Source organism: Galeopterus variegatus, unplaced genomic scaffold (genome assembly GCF_000696425.1).
Source record: "Galeopterus variegatus unplaced genomic scaffold, G_variegatus-3.0.2 Scaffold1478, whole genome shotgun sequence".
Taxonomy (NCBI): domain Eukaryota; kingdom Metazoa; phylum Chordata; class Mammalia; order Dermoptera; family Cynocephalidae; genus Galeopterus; species Galeopterus variegatus.
The window spans coordinates 191,588-207,117 of NW_007727589.1; the positions used below are offsets into that span (position 1 = coordinate 191,588).

Below are 15,530 nucleotides of genomic sequence, written 5' to 3' on the forward strand. Positions count from 1 at the left end.
TGAGGATGTTCTTCTAACATTACTATGAAGACTTTGTGTAAATTTATTGTAAGGCTATATATAGCATTGGTTGGAGTAGTGGAACAGAACAGTGGAGCAGGAAGTTTCTCAAACTTGGAAACCATCCTTGCCACCGCCAGTGCCCTAGAGAGACTGGGAGAAAGAAAGGCCTTATGACAAGCCCAAACCCTTGCCCATTTCCAAAGATCCAAACAGGCATTTATAGTAGTTGTTATGGTTAAGAGAGAGAGATTTCTATCTTCAATTACCTTCGCTCTTATTTTCTGTCTACCAAACATCCTTCAAGATGTAGCTCTGGTATCTCTTCTTCTATGAAGACTTCTTTGGCCCATCTAAGTAAAGTTGGTCACTCCCTATTTTATGTCACTGTAGTGCCTAGAACTTATCACTAATATACCACTGTAGTCCATTTATTTGCTTCTCTTCTCTGTTATCCTCCGTGCCTCCCGCCACCAGATTCTGATATTCTTGAGGTCCAAACCCATGTTTTGTACATATTTTACTCACAGATCCTTGAAAATGTCCTGGCATATGGTGTTCAATAAATATCTGAATGAGTGAAGAAATGAAAGAAAATGTAAAGGCCATCATACATAAGAAAAGGAGCTATCTGAATGACTGAAACCTAATGTTTCGTGCACCTCTCTTTTCCCCGGACCTAACCAAGCTTCTCCTAATGTCGTTCTTTATAGTGCATCTACAGTTCTTTAACTTATCATTGGGTCATGCTTACTATTGCCTATCAATGAGATAAAGTGTTTCCTTTCTACATGGATATTTTTGTTTCTCTTTGAAAATTTTATTTGACATGACTTTTAAAACTTGTGTAGATGATATATAGAAGGCATGAGAATTATTTTTCTAAATTTTGGAATTATTTATCCAAAATGTTTGGCTTATGATTGATTCTATTTCATTTTTGGAAATATACGTTCAGGGGTGATTAAATACCAATAAGTTACAGATCTCATGAGAGTGTATTTCCTGTCTTCTCTGGATGTTGAGTTGTTCATGTGATTTTGCCTGAAGTCATACCCATACACTGATTCCTAAAACTTCTTGAGGACATTCATTAAGTGTTTTAGATTTCTGGTGATAGCTAAAAAAATGATTTACGTAAACATTCCATATAATAAAACAGAACTACCATGCAGATGAAAAAAAGTTCTTATTGTCAGTTCCATTGCCCAATTGTTGATCTCGGTGGGTTCTCTTAAGCTATGTCATTTAGCAGTTAAGAGTGTGGATAATGAAGTCAGAAAGCCTAGGTTCAAATCCTGGGGTTGCTACTCATCACACTAGAAAAATTACTGTATAATACTGTGCATCAAACTTCACAGGCTTACTCCTGGTTTTGTTTCTTAATAACCTGTGTGACTTGGGCAAAAGACATCCTAAATGTGCCTCGGTTTCCTTATGTATATAGAGAGTATATTAATAATAGTATCTCCCTCATAGGGTTGTGTGCTGGTATGTTAAGTTGTTTAGAAAAAAGCCTGGCATATATCAAGTGGGATGAAGTGTTAACCATTATTCCACAAGAGTGTGAACTCTGTGAGAGTAGGGATTTCTGTCCATTTTTGTTCACTGCTATATCCCCAGTGACTAGAATAGTGCCTGGCGTGTGGTAAGCACTCAACAAATATTTATTGAATGAATTTGCATCAGTTTTCTCATCTGTGAAATGGGAATAATGAGAGTAACTACTTTATAGAGTGTTTATGAAAATTAAATGAGGCAATGTATATGAAGACCATAAAGTTAGCTATCATCATCATCATTATATGTAAAGGGCCATAATTAATATTAGAATTCAAATATGCTTTATTTCCCTATATTGTCTACTATTCTGCTTTTATGACTCATGACTTTGATCTTTAGGGTTTTTTCCCTTTCATTCCTCAGCCAAATCTTAACACTATTTTTTAGCCTAATCAATAAATTTACTTGTTTGTTTCATGGACATGTTCTGTTATGAGATAAAGGCCAGTATTAGACAAATCTCACTGCAGAAATAATGAAAATGCTGATCACTTAATCTTTCTTTTTTGTCTTCTCATACTTTAAATATCTTTTGACCTAATAAACTTTTATAAAAGTTTTGGACTGGCCAGCTTTTTAAGTGTAACATCTGCTCTTCACTTTCAGAATCTGCTGAGTAAAAAACAAAAATACTTTTTGAATACTGATATAATAAAAGCTTAAAACTTATTTGTACCATATTGGCATAAAACTAGGGATAGGAGAAAAGATAGTGTATTTTGGATTTCAAAATCAGATCAAGTGTAATTGCCCAGGACTATTAAATACTTTAGCATTTTGAAGTCGGTATAAAAATGTTGACTTCATGGATTTTATCTCTTTTGACTAAAATGAAAATGTATTTTGTTAAATGCAAAAAATAGAAATAAGTAATTTAGGATTCTGAGAGTTGGTTTTTAATTTTAAAAATATATATATATCCACAAATATTTCTATTTAGCATAGAATCACTAGCTGTAAAAAGGAATGGTTTGAGATGACAAAGGTAATTAACATAAATTAGTAAACATAATTGTTAAGACTGAGGTAGAGATGAATCATTATATTACCAAAAATGAGTGTGTATCAAGAGGAAAGAGTTTAATTCAGTCTGCAGCATGGTTTATAACCTGTCCTGTGCAATTCCTATCTCTTCTAGCAACCAGCCTTTTCTAGGTTAACTGGAAAACACTGAATAGTGACAGAAGTAACTTCATTTTTCTATTTCTTTTTAGCTTATCTACCTCTGGGCCTTACTGCCTGTTTTTTCCCCCCTACTTCCCAGAGAGACTTACTCTCTCTTTCCTTCCCTTGGTTAGTACAGTTTGCATTCTCCTCATCACCTACATCATTTCTAGCATGGAAAAAGGCCAGGCTGCCTAAGGTGCAACTATCTTCCTAATTGAACCAACCCATGGTCTAGACACCATATAACTACTTACTGTGATAACCTTACAATCTATTTACTTAAGGAACTAAGCCTCTATTTTGGCAATAAAGTAATTTAACATACTTTAAAACTTTGGTGATTTTTAACTGTTACAAAAAGTGTAAATGACATATAACTTCTAGCCCTGTTAGAATTGATGGGACTGAATACATATATGGTTATGCAATATGGATACATTTTTATAAGAAAGGCAAATATAGGGGCCAGTCCCGTGGCTCACTCGGAGAGTGCGGCGCTGGGAGCGCTGAGGCCGCAGGTTCGGACCCTGTATAGGGATGGCCGGTGCGCTCACTGGCTGAGGGTGGTGCAGAGGGTTGTGATCCCCTTACCGGTCAAAAAAAAAAAGTATTATGGTTTTAAAGATGTACTGTTAATATTTTATTTATTTTGGACCAAGTAACTAACTATATAGTTCGTATCTATTACCTATTGTTTTATAAAAGTGTATGTGGTATGAAATATCTGTGATATGGTATACAGGGCACTGATCTTGAAATCAGACAATCTGAGTTTGAGTCCTGCTCTACCACTTTCTAATTAAGGGAGTAATTTAATATTGACTGATCAACCAAGAAGAGATAATGATGACATTCTCTCAGGACTGATGTAAGAATTAGGTGGCATAATTAGTTTAATATTGTTTTATAAAGTCTAAAGTACAATATAGTTATAAAATATGCTAGTATATATTCATCAAATAGAATACTATAATAACTTGTGCAAGTTGTTGATGATTTTCATATTTAATGTGTAATTGTTTTTCAAAGCTATATATTGCTTTTAGAAGGCAATTTATTGTGTATATTTGTGACTCCTCTAATTATCTTTGAATAAATATGTGAATTATATCTGTTTAGGATATATATAAACTAGAAAATATTATTTAGATAACATATATTGTACATAGGAAAATAATTGAGCACAGGACAAAAAAAAAGAATTCTAAATTTTCTCAATAGGTTCTATATATTTCACAAGTTACTATTCAAGCCTAGACATCTCTAGCTATTATTGTGGTCTGTCGGTGTGGTACCTGTGTGCCAACACTCTTTCTCTAAAGTTTTCTTTCCTGAAATAAGGTGATTTTCTTTCTTCTTTCTCTTTATTTCTCCTTATTCTTTCTTGTGCCATTCTTCTATCATTCATTTATGTCTCTAATATCCTAGGAAAAAATATCAAAAAGCTTCTCAGGATAACCTTGTTCTGAAACTGCAAGAGAGAAGTGATGTTCATGTAGAAATAGACGCTTACACCTATACTATTTCAGACTAACCTCTTCTTGGTGCATGAAGTCAGGTCATTAATGCAGAGAAAGCAGGGCATTCCTGCTTTCTTAGGTATGTCCACCGATTCAGTTCTCAGAAGCTTTTTCCCCATGCGATCACTAGTGGAGACCCAAGATAACCCTTTCCAAAGTGACTTTCAACCATCCTTATGATGTTGTTCCTGGGTGCCAAAATTAAAGTTTCTACCCAACCCTAGCCAACTTATTTTTCTATGACTTCCTTGCTCAATCCCTTTTCCTTGATACTTTCCTCCTAATTTGAAGTTTAGGATTGCCATATCAAAAGTACCCAAATTTTTCTAACCAAGTAACTTATGCATAAAAGAGTTTGACTGATAAACTTTCTCCAAGTATAATTGAATTTGTATGGTAGCATCTGTTTCCTTTTATTATCCCTTGCCTCATTCTGGCAAATATCCTTATTAAAAAAATAAGATAAATATTAATAAAGATTTTTAAGCCACTGGTGTCATTCCTTCTGACCAAAAGCAAAGAGTTAGTCTTGGAAAGAAAATGTTTTACTCCTCAATCTGAATTTCCTCTTATACAATATAAGTATTTTATTACATTAGATTCATATTTTTCAAACTTTTTCAGAAGTGAGAAATACATTTTACCTCATAACTCAGTACACACAGAGACACACATCCATATTCATGAAACAATACTGCAATCGATGCACTAATTACATGGGCTGAACTCTGATATTTTATCTCATTTTATTCTTAAAAATGCAGATCAAAACCTAATAAGTTATTTTCAAGACCCACTAAAAATTTGTGACCTGTGGTTTAAAAAAGAAATGACTTTCAACAAAGCCCTTTTAGTTTCCAAAATTCTGTGATGCTCTTTATTCTCATAATGAAAATCTCATTTAATCAAAGAATTTCTATTACCTGAATAAAAGTGATATAGTATGAAAAAGCGCTCATAGAGTTCTCTGGTTTTATCAATGTTCTTTTGAAATGCTGATATTTTAAGAAAGTGAATAATGAAAAGGAAATTGGACCTAGAGTTGTAGGATCATTAAAGAGAAAGGGCAAAAGTCTATAAGAAAAACAGAAGCAAGAAACCCGGATGATCTTAAGTCTAAGCAACCAAAAATTGTTACTTTTTGTTATAATGGTACTCTTATTTGTGCTGAAAATTTCCTACTTTTTAGAGAGATTTGAGAGGATTATTACTTGCATGCATTTTTCATACCTTTTATTGTAAGTTGTTAACATACCTAAAAGGCCCTGCATGATTTATCCCCTTCTCTGTCCCTTATCTCTCTGATTTCCTTTCCTTCCCATTCACTCCAGCCACCCTGGCCTCTTTACTGTTCCATGGTCACACCACATCACACCTCCAGGCCTTTACACTAGAGGTTCTCTCTGCCTCAAACTTTACTCTCTTCCTCAAATATCTGAATAGCTAACCTCCTCAGCTTATTCAAACTCTGTTCAAATGTCACATTGTCAGTGGTACCCACCCTGACTACCCTTTTTAAAATTGTAGAGTGTCCCATGCCCCCAACTTTATATTTTTATTTGCATTTATCCCCCTTTTAACACTATGTAATTTACTGATTTATTGCGTCTCTCTCCCCCCCGCTAGAATGTAAATTCCATGACCGCAGGGATTTTTAGCTGCTTCGATCACTATTATATCGTGTCTACAAAGGTAGCTGGCATATACTAGAAGCTCAGTTAATTGAACAAGTATTTCAATCTCCCAGTACATCGATATCAAGAGAAGAACTTGTACATATGTACTACTTAGGAAATGTTTTTTAAATGAAAAAATCATTTTAGAGTGTATAATATTTACATTTTACAAAACACCGTTGAATTCCCTATCACACATCCCAATGATCATCTGTGACAGAGTTAGGACAGGAGTCATTGTACCCTCCCTTCCCAACTTCCTAGATAGGAAAACTGAGAGGCTGAGTGACTTGTCTAAGGTTACAAAAAAGTGGGGCAGTGTTCTGCCTCCTAGTAAAATGGAATCAAAATTGCTTTATGTCCTGGGATAGAGTTTTGCAGTTTGCAGAGTGCATCATGTTATTTTGCTTGTAAACTGTTTTGTTTCTAGTACGTTTGTGTTGCTTTCAAATGTATGTTAAGAGGATGCTATGTTTTATTTACATGTTAGGCCTTACAGTCTAAGTTTGTTGTTCTTAGCAACAATGGGCAGCTGCTTATTTAATTTAGAGAAAGAAAAATTGAAAATTCCTGAAATTAAACCATAATTGATAGACATCATTGTGCCTTTTCGGTGTTGGTGCTTTTTTGGTTCTTCATATTTTTTTTTTACCTTTTTTCTGCTCTGTTGACTTTTTATCTCTTTTTTTTAATGGAAACATAATTGATGATACATATCTGTGGGGTCAGAGTTGACTATTTTTTATCTCTTTAATAAAGAAAGAAAGTAAAAGAGAAAGCGCTTATTGTAGGTAAAAATTGGGAGCCTTTGTGTTATGACTTGAACAAAATTTGAATATTTCTTGTCTATGCTTGAGACGCGTTAATGAACTGATAAGTGAACCTGAGGAAAGGGAAAGTGACTACCAAAAATTTACCTGACCTTTTACCCATCCGAGGTGCCTAACATCATTGCATCTAATTAGTCACCATTCTCTGTCCTTAACCACGCGCGGGGGAGAGGAAATCGCAGGAGCTACGCGAGGTCAGCTGGCCAGAACCCGAGGTGCGTGCCCCGGAGCTGCCAGCCCCGCCGAGGTGCCGCCGCCGCCGCCGCCACGTCCCCCTCCGCCGCTGATTGGCGGGGACCACAGCATCGGCAGCATCTCCCTGCGAAGGGAGGGCGGCGGGACTCCAGCAGCTCCAACCTCCAGGATCCTCAGCTCCTTCCTGGGCTAGACTTCGGACTTCCACGACGAGCAGCCGCTTCTCTGCCCACCGCCGCCTCGATCTCTTCCCCAACAAAGTGGAGGTCCCGGCAGCCCGGGAAGCCACGTCTCCTCCGGGCCGGGTCAGGGAGGCGGGGGCCAGAACCCCAGCGTCCCGCGGCACCAACCCGGCCCCCGGAACCGCTGCGGTCGCCGCGCCCGAGCCGCCAAGACGCCTCGTATCTTGTACCGCGGGAAAAGCGGGTCCTCGTCCAAGATGGGCCGGCAGGGCTTGGGGGGCGCCGGCGCTGCGGGGCGCTCCATGCAGCGCTCCCAGAGCCGGGGCAGCCTCTCCGCCTCCTTCGAGGCACTGGCCGGCTACTTTCCCTGCATGAACTCCCTGGAGGAGGATGAAGGAGGTGAGACGCCCATTCCCCGTAGCTGGTGTCTCTGTCTGCTTCGATCTCGGAAAGGCGGTGGCTGGACGGGTGGCAGGGGAGAGAACTCCGAGTACCAGGGTCCCGACCCCCTCGCTGTCCCCGTGACCGCGGGGGGCGAGAGGGTCCCAGAGGGCGCCCGCTGAGCACAGGGGTTGTGTTCACAGGTTATTGGGAGAGCTCCACGGGCGCTAACCTGGGAAATGGCTCCCCTGGTGAAGTTAAATCTTCCAGTTTGTGGAAGTTGAATGAGATGTAGGCTGGTGGGGGGCCAGGCGGCGCTACTTGGGTGCACCCCGCTTTTTGTTTTTGTTTACTCTCCCCGTCTTGGTGTTAGCACTTGGCCTTGAGGAAACACTTTGCAGCAGCAAAACTTTGAAACAGGAATGTCAGCCTGTGAAATCCCCAGATCCCGTGAGGGGAAGGCGTTATACAGTGGACACGTCGAGGGTTGATAGTACTAAAGGCGACTTCGTGCTGTGGATACTTGGAACTTTGTTCGCAAGGCATCATACCATGAATCTGTTGGTCGTCTATGTCCGGTGTGTGACCGATGCCACTATAATTAAGCTAATGAAGAAAACGGGGAGGGGCACTCACTCCAAACTTTTCACCAAATGGCTTTTAAACTTTTCATCAAATGGTTTGGAGTCCTTCATAAAGTTTTGAATAACAGAACATGTGTTTTCTTCATGAAGAACTTTCCCATAAGATTTAACAACTACCACTGAAAATATAATTTGTAAATCAAAATAATAGCATCCAAACATTTGAAATACTGATTATTAATTTATTTACGTGCTAATTACAAACTATTTATCTTTAGAAGGATATCCAAAGTAGGTTAGTTACAATGTCAACTCTATTATTTCATATTATAGGATTTGTTTTGCTTTTATTCTGTGATAATCTATGACCTCTTATTAGGAAATCTGTAATGAGCACTGATTAGAAGAAACATTACCTGCTCTAAGAACAGGTAGAAATAATTTTTCCCCCTATTTTCCCTCGTGGTGGAGAGGGGAAGGTGGAAGATGGAGGATTAGTATTTCTGGAAACTGGTCTTCAAGCTGATTCATTAGTTACAGCTACACAAGTTCCTTCTAGCTTATTGTTGCAATATCAGTTTGATATATATGAATACAGGTTTAACAGTAGGATACTTTCCTACATAAACATGACTTTTAATTTTCATACTAGTCCATTGTTCTTGTTTGCACATTTACATTTCACTTGTTTTCTGTAATTAAATATTTAAAATCCTAGGAAATGTAAACTAGAATTTAAAAAATCAAATTAGGTAAGTGAATGCCATAATTGTAGCTAAAACTTTTACTACTTATTATAAGCCAATCACTGTTCTAAGAACTTGACATGTATTCACTCTTTTAAGCCCACAACAACCTCATAAGGCAGTACTTTTATTATCCTTATTTCACAAATGAAAAAACAGTGGCAGAAAGAGGTTCAGAAACTTGCCCAGGGTTACCCAGTGAGTGAGTAATACTTATAGAGTTAGTATTTGAACCCAGGCAATCAGCAACACAACCTATGCACTCAGCTCCCAAACTATACTAGATTATAGTATAGATTATGGTACATACCCTTGGCCACAGTCACACACCTAGAAAGTAGTGAAGCTAAAACTCAAACCCACGTGTGCCTGAAAATACATATTTAAATAAAACATACGTTATTATGGACTCACTTTTCAACTTTTAATTTTTACATCAAGTCTTTAGTTTGCTTCAGATAAGCTATCATTCTTTTTAAAGTTATAACTTGGATTGTTGGGTTTTCAAACACCATCCTAAAAGTCTGGGATAGCAAGAAAAATGTATATGAATGTGAACATTTTGCAAAATTTAAAGTACATTCGCTTACCCTTGGCTCATATGGACTAATCCCAAAGGAAATCTCTACATCTACACTTGGGAAATTGGAACAGATTTCTGGCTCAAAATGTATTCTTGAGTTTCCAGGACAAAATGTTCGATAAGGAAGGCAGCGTTTTAAAAGTGAACCGTATAGTTCTCTTCTAGTAAGTAGAGAGGAGACATTTTCTGTATATGAGAGTTTACAGTCATTTCTCTGGCTTACAGTCATTTTACAGCCACAAGAAGAAATCTTAACTTTCTTCTTTGATTTGGCAATAGTCCTACCACCCTTGAAAGTCCTGAGATTTTTAAAGATATTTCAACATACCCTGCAGAGTTACAAAAGTTAGAAATCACTGGCCTGGAGCAGTGCTTCTTTACAATTTTTTTTTCTGTTGAGACACCCACACAGGACACAAGAAGTTCATGTGAATAACAAACTCCAGAATACATTGTTATAATTGTACTGTGAAACCCATTCTAATTTATAAAGAAAGTAAATCCTTCCCGACATATGATTTTCACACTGGTTGAGAACAACTTTTTTTTTTTTTTTTTTTTTTTTTTTTTTTTTTTTTCCGTGTCCGGCAACGGATCGCAACCCTCGGTGTTGCTCCCGCGCCTCGCTCAGCCAGTGAGCGGGAACCGGTCTGTATGTGGGATCCAAACCCTTGGGCGGGAGCGCCGCCGCGCTTCCCAAGCGGCGCACTATCCAGTGCGCCACTGGGCCGGCCCCGAGAACAACTTTTCTAAAGAGAGCAGTGGTCTACTAACCAGTGTGATTCGACTAAACTAACCTATCAGTTCAGTAAGCCAGTCTGATCATAAAGCTAGTCTCTTATTTTTTATTTTTTTGTCTTTTCAGAAATAGTGCCATAGTTAAATAATATCAAATGTACTTTGTCTTCCAGTTCCATATCCTCATTTCATTCTTACACAGTATATTCAGGGTAATATTACCATTTTACATAAAAAGTACTGAGAAGTCTACAGAGAGATCATATTCTTTCATTCACTCATTAAAAATATTTATTGAGGATATTTGATATGTTAGTAGCTATGGGAGTCTCTGAATTAGGTGGATATGCTCCCTCTCCCTACCCTGTTAAAGCTTACAGTCTAAAGGAGATAGACATTAATAGAAATAACTATGTAATTATAACTGTGACAGGTGTTGGGAAGGTAAAGTACAGAGTGCAATGAGAGATTATGAGAAATCGTAATTTAGGAGTTAGAGAAGTGTGCCCTGCGAAAAGTAGGGTTAAACATTGATTCGGGTATCAATAATAGCTGTCAGTTTCTCACTAGTGGGTATCAGGGGCCTCTCACATGCCTTTGAAAACAGTTTGGTGGTAGAGCTAAAATCTAAACCCACGATCTGGCTCTGGAGTTTATTTTTTTATTACTATTATTTTTATTTTTATTGAATCATAATTGACTATACGTATTTTGGGGGTTCAATGTTGACACATGTTGATCAAATCAATATCACTCACATATATATTGTTACAAATCATACTTACTCTTTTGCCCCTTGTCCAATCTCTCCTTATCCCCCCTCCCTCCCTCCCACCTCTGATAACACTAGATTTCTTCTTTCCTTCTGAAAGAGTAGTGGTTACTCTGTTGATTTGTTGCTTAGACGATCTGTCCAATGCCGAGAGATGTGTTCAGGTCCCCCAATATTATTGTAGAGCAGATGCTTCTTCTGTCACTCCGGAATGGACTTTGTGGAGAGAGACATCCTCTTCTTTTCTTTGGTCTCTGCTGGTGACTCTCCTTATGTCAATGCACTCTAGTGGCTGGCGGGCCATCTGCACAGTGGTTTTGGCATCTAGCCACTTTCGCTGCAGCCATGGTTATTGTGGTGGCAGTGGTGGGCCACCCACATGGAGGTGATGTTTTTGGCATGCTCCTTACCTAGTTGCTGGTGGCATTGGTGAAGTGCCTGGTTGTATAATCCTAATTACTCTCTATATTGTTTCTTCATTATTATATTGCATTTCTTTGTACTATGCTATGATCTTGAAAACCAAGTAATAATAGTTACCATTTATTATGTACCTAATATGTGCCACATTCCTTTAATTTCATAATAATTCTTTAAAGAGGTTATTATTTTCCTCATTTTATACATGTGAAAACTGAGACTCAGAGAAGTTAAGCAACTTCCCCGTAAATCATAAATCTTAATGGGGCTGATTTCAGTGAGGATGAAAAGGGCATTCCTATAAGCAGGATGAGTTAAGATTGTTGACTGGTCTTTGTGGCATCTTTCTTGTATACTTGCAGTTTATTATTTGTTTTGTTTTGTTTTGCATCCTTGTCCCTAGGTATATTCCAGATAGATGTTCTCCTAATCTCTATGGATTTTCTTTTTAAGTAAAAGTAATAATCGGGCCGGCCCAGTGGCGCACTGGAGAGTGTGCCGTTTGGGAGCGTGGCGTGGCAGCGCTCCCGCCGAGGGTTTGGATCCCATGTGGAGACCGGTTCCCACTCACTGGCTGAGCGCAGTGCGGGCGCAACACCGAGGGTTGCGAGCCCGTTGCCGGTCCCCGGTATGGGCGTGACACCGAGGGTTGCGATCCCGTTACTGGTCAGTAAAAAAGACAAAAAAAGGAAAAAAAAAAAAAGTAATAATAATCATACCTTACATGTTATTTAACAGTTTATAAATTATGTTTACTTACCTATTTGATAAGTATTATTTTCACTATGTAAACTACTTGTCCCCAATGTTGAGTGTACCTCCCTAATGTAGAATATTATGTTTGTAGAACTTTTAAACATTTCAGTCAATTCTAAGAAAGAAGGAACTATATCAAGGAAGTGTTGCTGTTCTTAATAGGAAAAGGAACTCCACAACTTCACATCCATAGATCTGAGGGTAAATGGTTATGGCTATAGTATAGGAAAATGGCACATTTCCTAATACTTGAGGGGTCTGGTTTCTCAGAGGCTGTCATGGTGTTACCTGTGGTTCTGGACTAGTGATTGATTCTTGTTTAGTTATGAAAATAATATATGATGAATTTGGCCTGCCTGATTTTATGACCTGCCACTTTTGGTTAAAATATGGTTAGGCAATCATACAGAAGAGATCCTATCAACTTAATACCATTTAACTGAATAAATTCACTTATCTAATTTTATTTACGTGTCACTAGCTTAAAAATTAAATTACAGGAAAACCAGCTAAGAAAGAGAAATAGTTTAAAAATCACCAGAAAACTGAGGAAAGATTCTTTGCATGTGATAGTGAAGCTATGAGAAATTAATATAAAAGTGAACTAAACAGATGGAATAAAAAGAACTATTTATCACTCCCCCACTCTTAAGAGGTCATTCATCCAGTAAGAAGATTATAAAAAGACATTAAGTTATTTTAATCTTTATGTATAGTTAATAATACACTTAATAATAATCAGTACAATTTGATTATAATAGCTTAGAACTTTGCCCTTGCTCCATTAGATTAAAAAATTGTTCATACATTTAAATGTAATCTTCCTAAGTATAGACATCATACCTAGCACAGTATGTATTCAGTCAGTGTCTATTAATCATAATAGTACATAGTTCTACCATTCTTTTGAAGCTAAATATCAATATAACTAACTGCCATCCATTTTACTTATACGGTTTTTAAAATATAATACGTGATTTAGACTTTTTTAAATGTAGTGACCATATTTTTTGCATATCTTCATAAAGCCAATCTTGGGAGTGGGACATGGATAAACAGTTATGAGCTATTGTGGATTTTTTTTATAGGGGATATTATTTTTCCTAGATTGTGGTTGACTATGTTTAATTAATCATTCTGTAAACGAGTCCATACCAATTCAACAATAGCACAATATTTTTATATGAGATTTACATTCTAGGCAGATAAAGTGAAGCAAAAGATTTTGGAATTAAAAAAATAAAGAGCAGTTCAACTCAGAGTGTTTATCAAATATTACCTTTTTCAGATTCAGACTCTTTCATCTGTATGCTTTCAAACAGCATCCTTAATTTAAAACTTAAATATAAAGGTCAAACTCCAATTTGCTTTTATCCTTTGCTAGGTTCAATAAATTCAAAACCAGTAATAGAAAGGAGTTTGTCTATGGAGACATCTTGTATATAATGACTTATGAAAGAAACCCACTAGAAAGTTGTAATGGCAGCATCCCATTCCTACCAAGGCTATGTTTTAATGTAAATATTCTCTGCTGCTATTAAATATGCCCTTATTATGAATCAGACAAGATCATACTATATATTTGTTCTATCTTATGTTATAATGGTTTTGATTGAGGATGAGGGATATTTACCTAGTGCTATGTATATGTAATATTTGAGCAATTGAAGAAAAAGCTAACATGAAAACAATAGTTTCAATTCTAGTTTTGAAGTATCACTTCTTTTTTTTTTTTACCTGAAAATGAAAACAGGGTATTTATTTTAATGTCAATTAATGCTTTATGCAAAGATGCTTTACCAAACCCCTGAGCAGAAATCTCACCAGACCTCACATGAGCCTGAACTAGGAGCCAGGAAGCCGTTGGGAAGCCATGAACACTCTTTTTCCGTTTTGTGCCATTCCTTCTCTCTCTGCAAGGCTGCTTTGTTCTATCTTAGCAGCAGCTCTCCTGCTACTGTACTACCCAGACCCTGTGGCCAGTTGAAATGGCAGCCAGTGGCCTCCAAGATTACTTGTTACAGTTCCTCCCACACTGCAAATCTCTGTCTTTCTTGGTCTCAATCCCAAATTCTCAGAAAAAGAGATTTCATTTTTTCAGCTTGGTCCAATATAATACAGCCAGAGGGCAGGGCCATATGTATAAATTTAGCCGCCAATAATATACTTCTGTGGGCAGCTGGAACAGGAGGTGGTTATCAGGGGCTTCACAGACATTTCAAAGACGTAAAGACGTATGCTTTTGTTTGGATAATCATGAACAAGGTAGTTGAAGTATCCTTTTTTAAAAATTTAGATTTTGGGGCCGGCCCGGTGGCGCACTGCGCTAGTGCGCCGCTTGAGAAGCGCAGCTGCGCTCCCGCCGAGGGTTCGGATCCCACATACAGACCAGTTCCCGCTCACTGGCTGAGCGAGGCGCGGGGGCAACACCGAGGGTTGCGATCCTGTTGCCGGTCCCGGTCCGGTACGGGGGCGACACTGAGGGTTGCGATCCGTTGCCGGACATGGAAAAAGACAAAAAAAAAAATTTAGATTTTGTCTAATGAGACTAAAATGAAAGCAAAATTTATTTTAGCTATTTCAAGTAAAGTGATCAGGTAGTGATTAGTTGTTCCTTATTATGCCTGTAAATCAGGGGCCAGGAAAGTAACATGTAATAGTGAAGCAGGACAGGTGTAAGACAAAAGGGAAAGACAAAGACTCTGAAAAGCTGGAGAAAGCTTACTCATCCAAAGAGGAATTGTGAACAGTCAGTTCTAGCTAATTGATGCCAAATTGAATATCAGCCCAGGATTGGCAAATTTGCTCTTCTTTTTTCCCCCAAGAGAAGCTATAAATCTAGTGGTTTACTTAAGACCTTTGAATTTTAAAATGTTGGCACCTAAATAAAAAATGTTAAACATTATTTGGGTCAACTTATTGACCAAATGTGGCCCAAAGACCACCAGTTTGTAACTTCTGCTAAATAAATGCTTTCTTCCCAACTTTTCTCAGTTTTCTTTTCTTCCATCTTATTCTCATTGTCAACTTGATAGTTTAGGACCACACTAACTCACCCTTGAAATCATCTGATAGCCTGCTCTCTCTACCTTCTGCATCTCTCCTCTCCAATCTAACTTCACTACCACTATGTCAATTCTCTTAGGCATCATTTTGATATTGACACTACTCTTCCGTCAAAAAGCTCAGTAGATTCCTATCTCCTGCTAAGTAAAGCCTGTGTAGCCTGACATTCAAAGTGTTTAAGTTTGTTTTTTACAGTTTAGCTTCCCCACCTTCCAAGGCCTATTAATTCTATAAAACTAAGCCTTCTTGCTCTTTGCCTCCAAATTTTTGTTCATGCATTTCTTTCTATTCTTCCTCTACCACTCTATCTACATCCTGTCTAACTGCCCTTCAAAGATAGCTCAAATCCCA

The 15,530-nt window shown here is 37.8% G+C and overlaps 1 protein-coding gene across 2 annotated transcripts in view; it reads left to right on the forward strand.

The window, feature by feature from the left end:
• The window catches only part of LOC103594093 (regulating synaptic membrane exocytosis protein 2-like), a 104,787-nt gene that overhangs the window by 64,367 nt on the left and 24,890 nt on the right, over positions 1-15,530 (forward strand). Inside the window, exon 1 of one of the 2 annotated variants that reach the window (XM_008577283.1) lies at positions 7,391-7,532. The exons of the other annotated variant lie outside the window; for it this stretch is intronic. Coding sequence (XP_008575505.1) covers positions 7,391-7,532 — 142 coding nt within the window. Of the gene's footprint in view, positions 1-7,390; positions 7,533-15,530 lie in introns of those variants that run through there. 2 annotated transcript variants of the gene reach the window in all.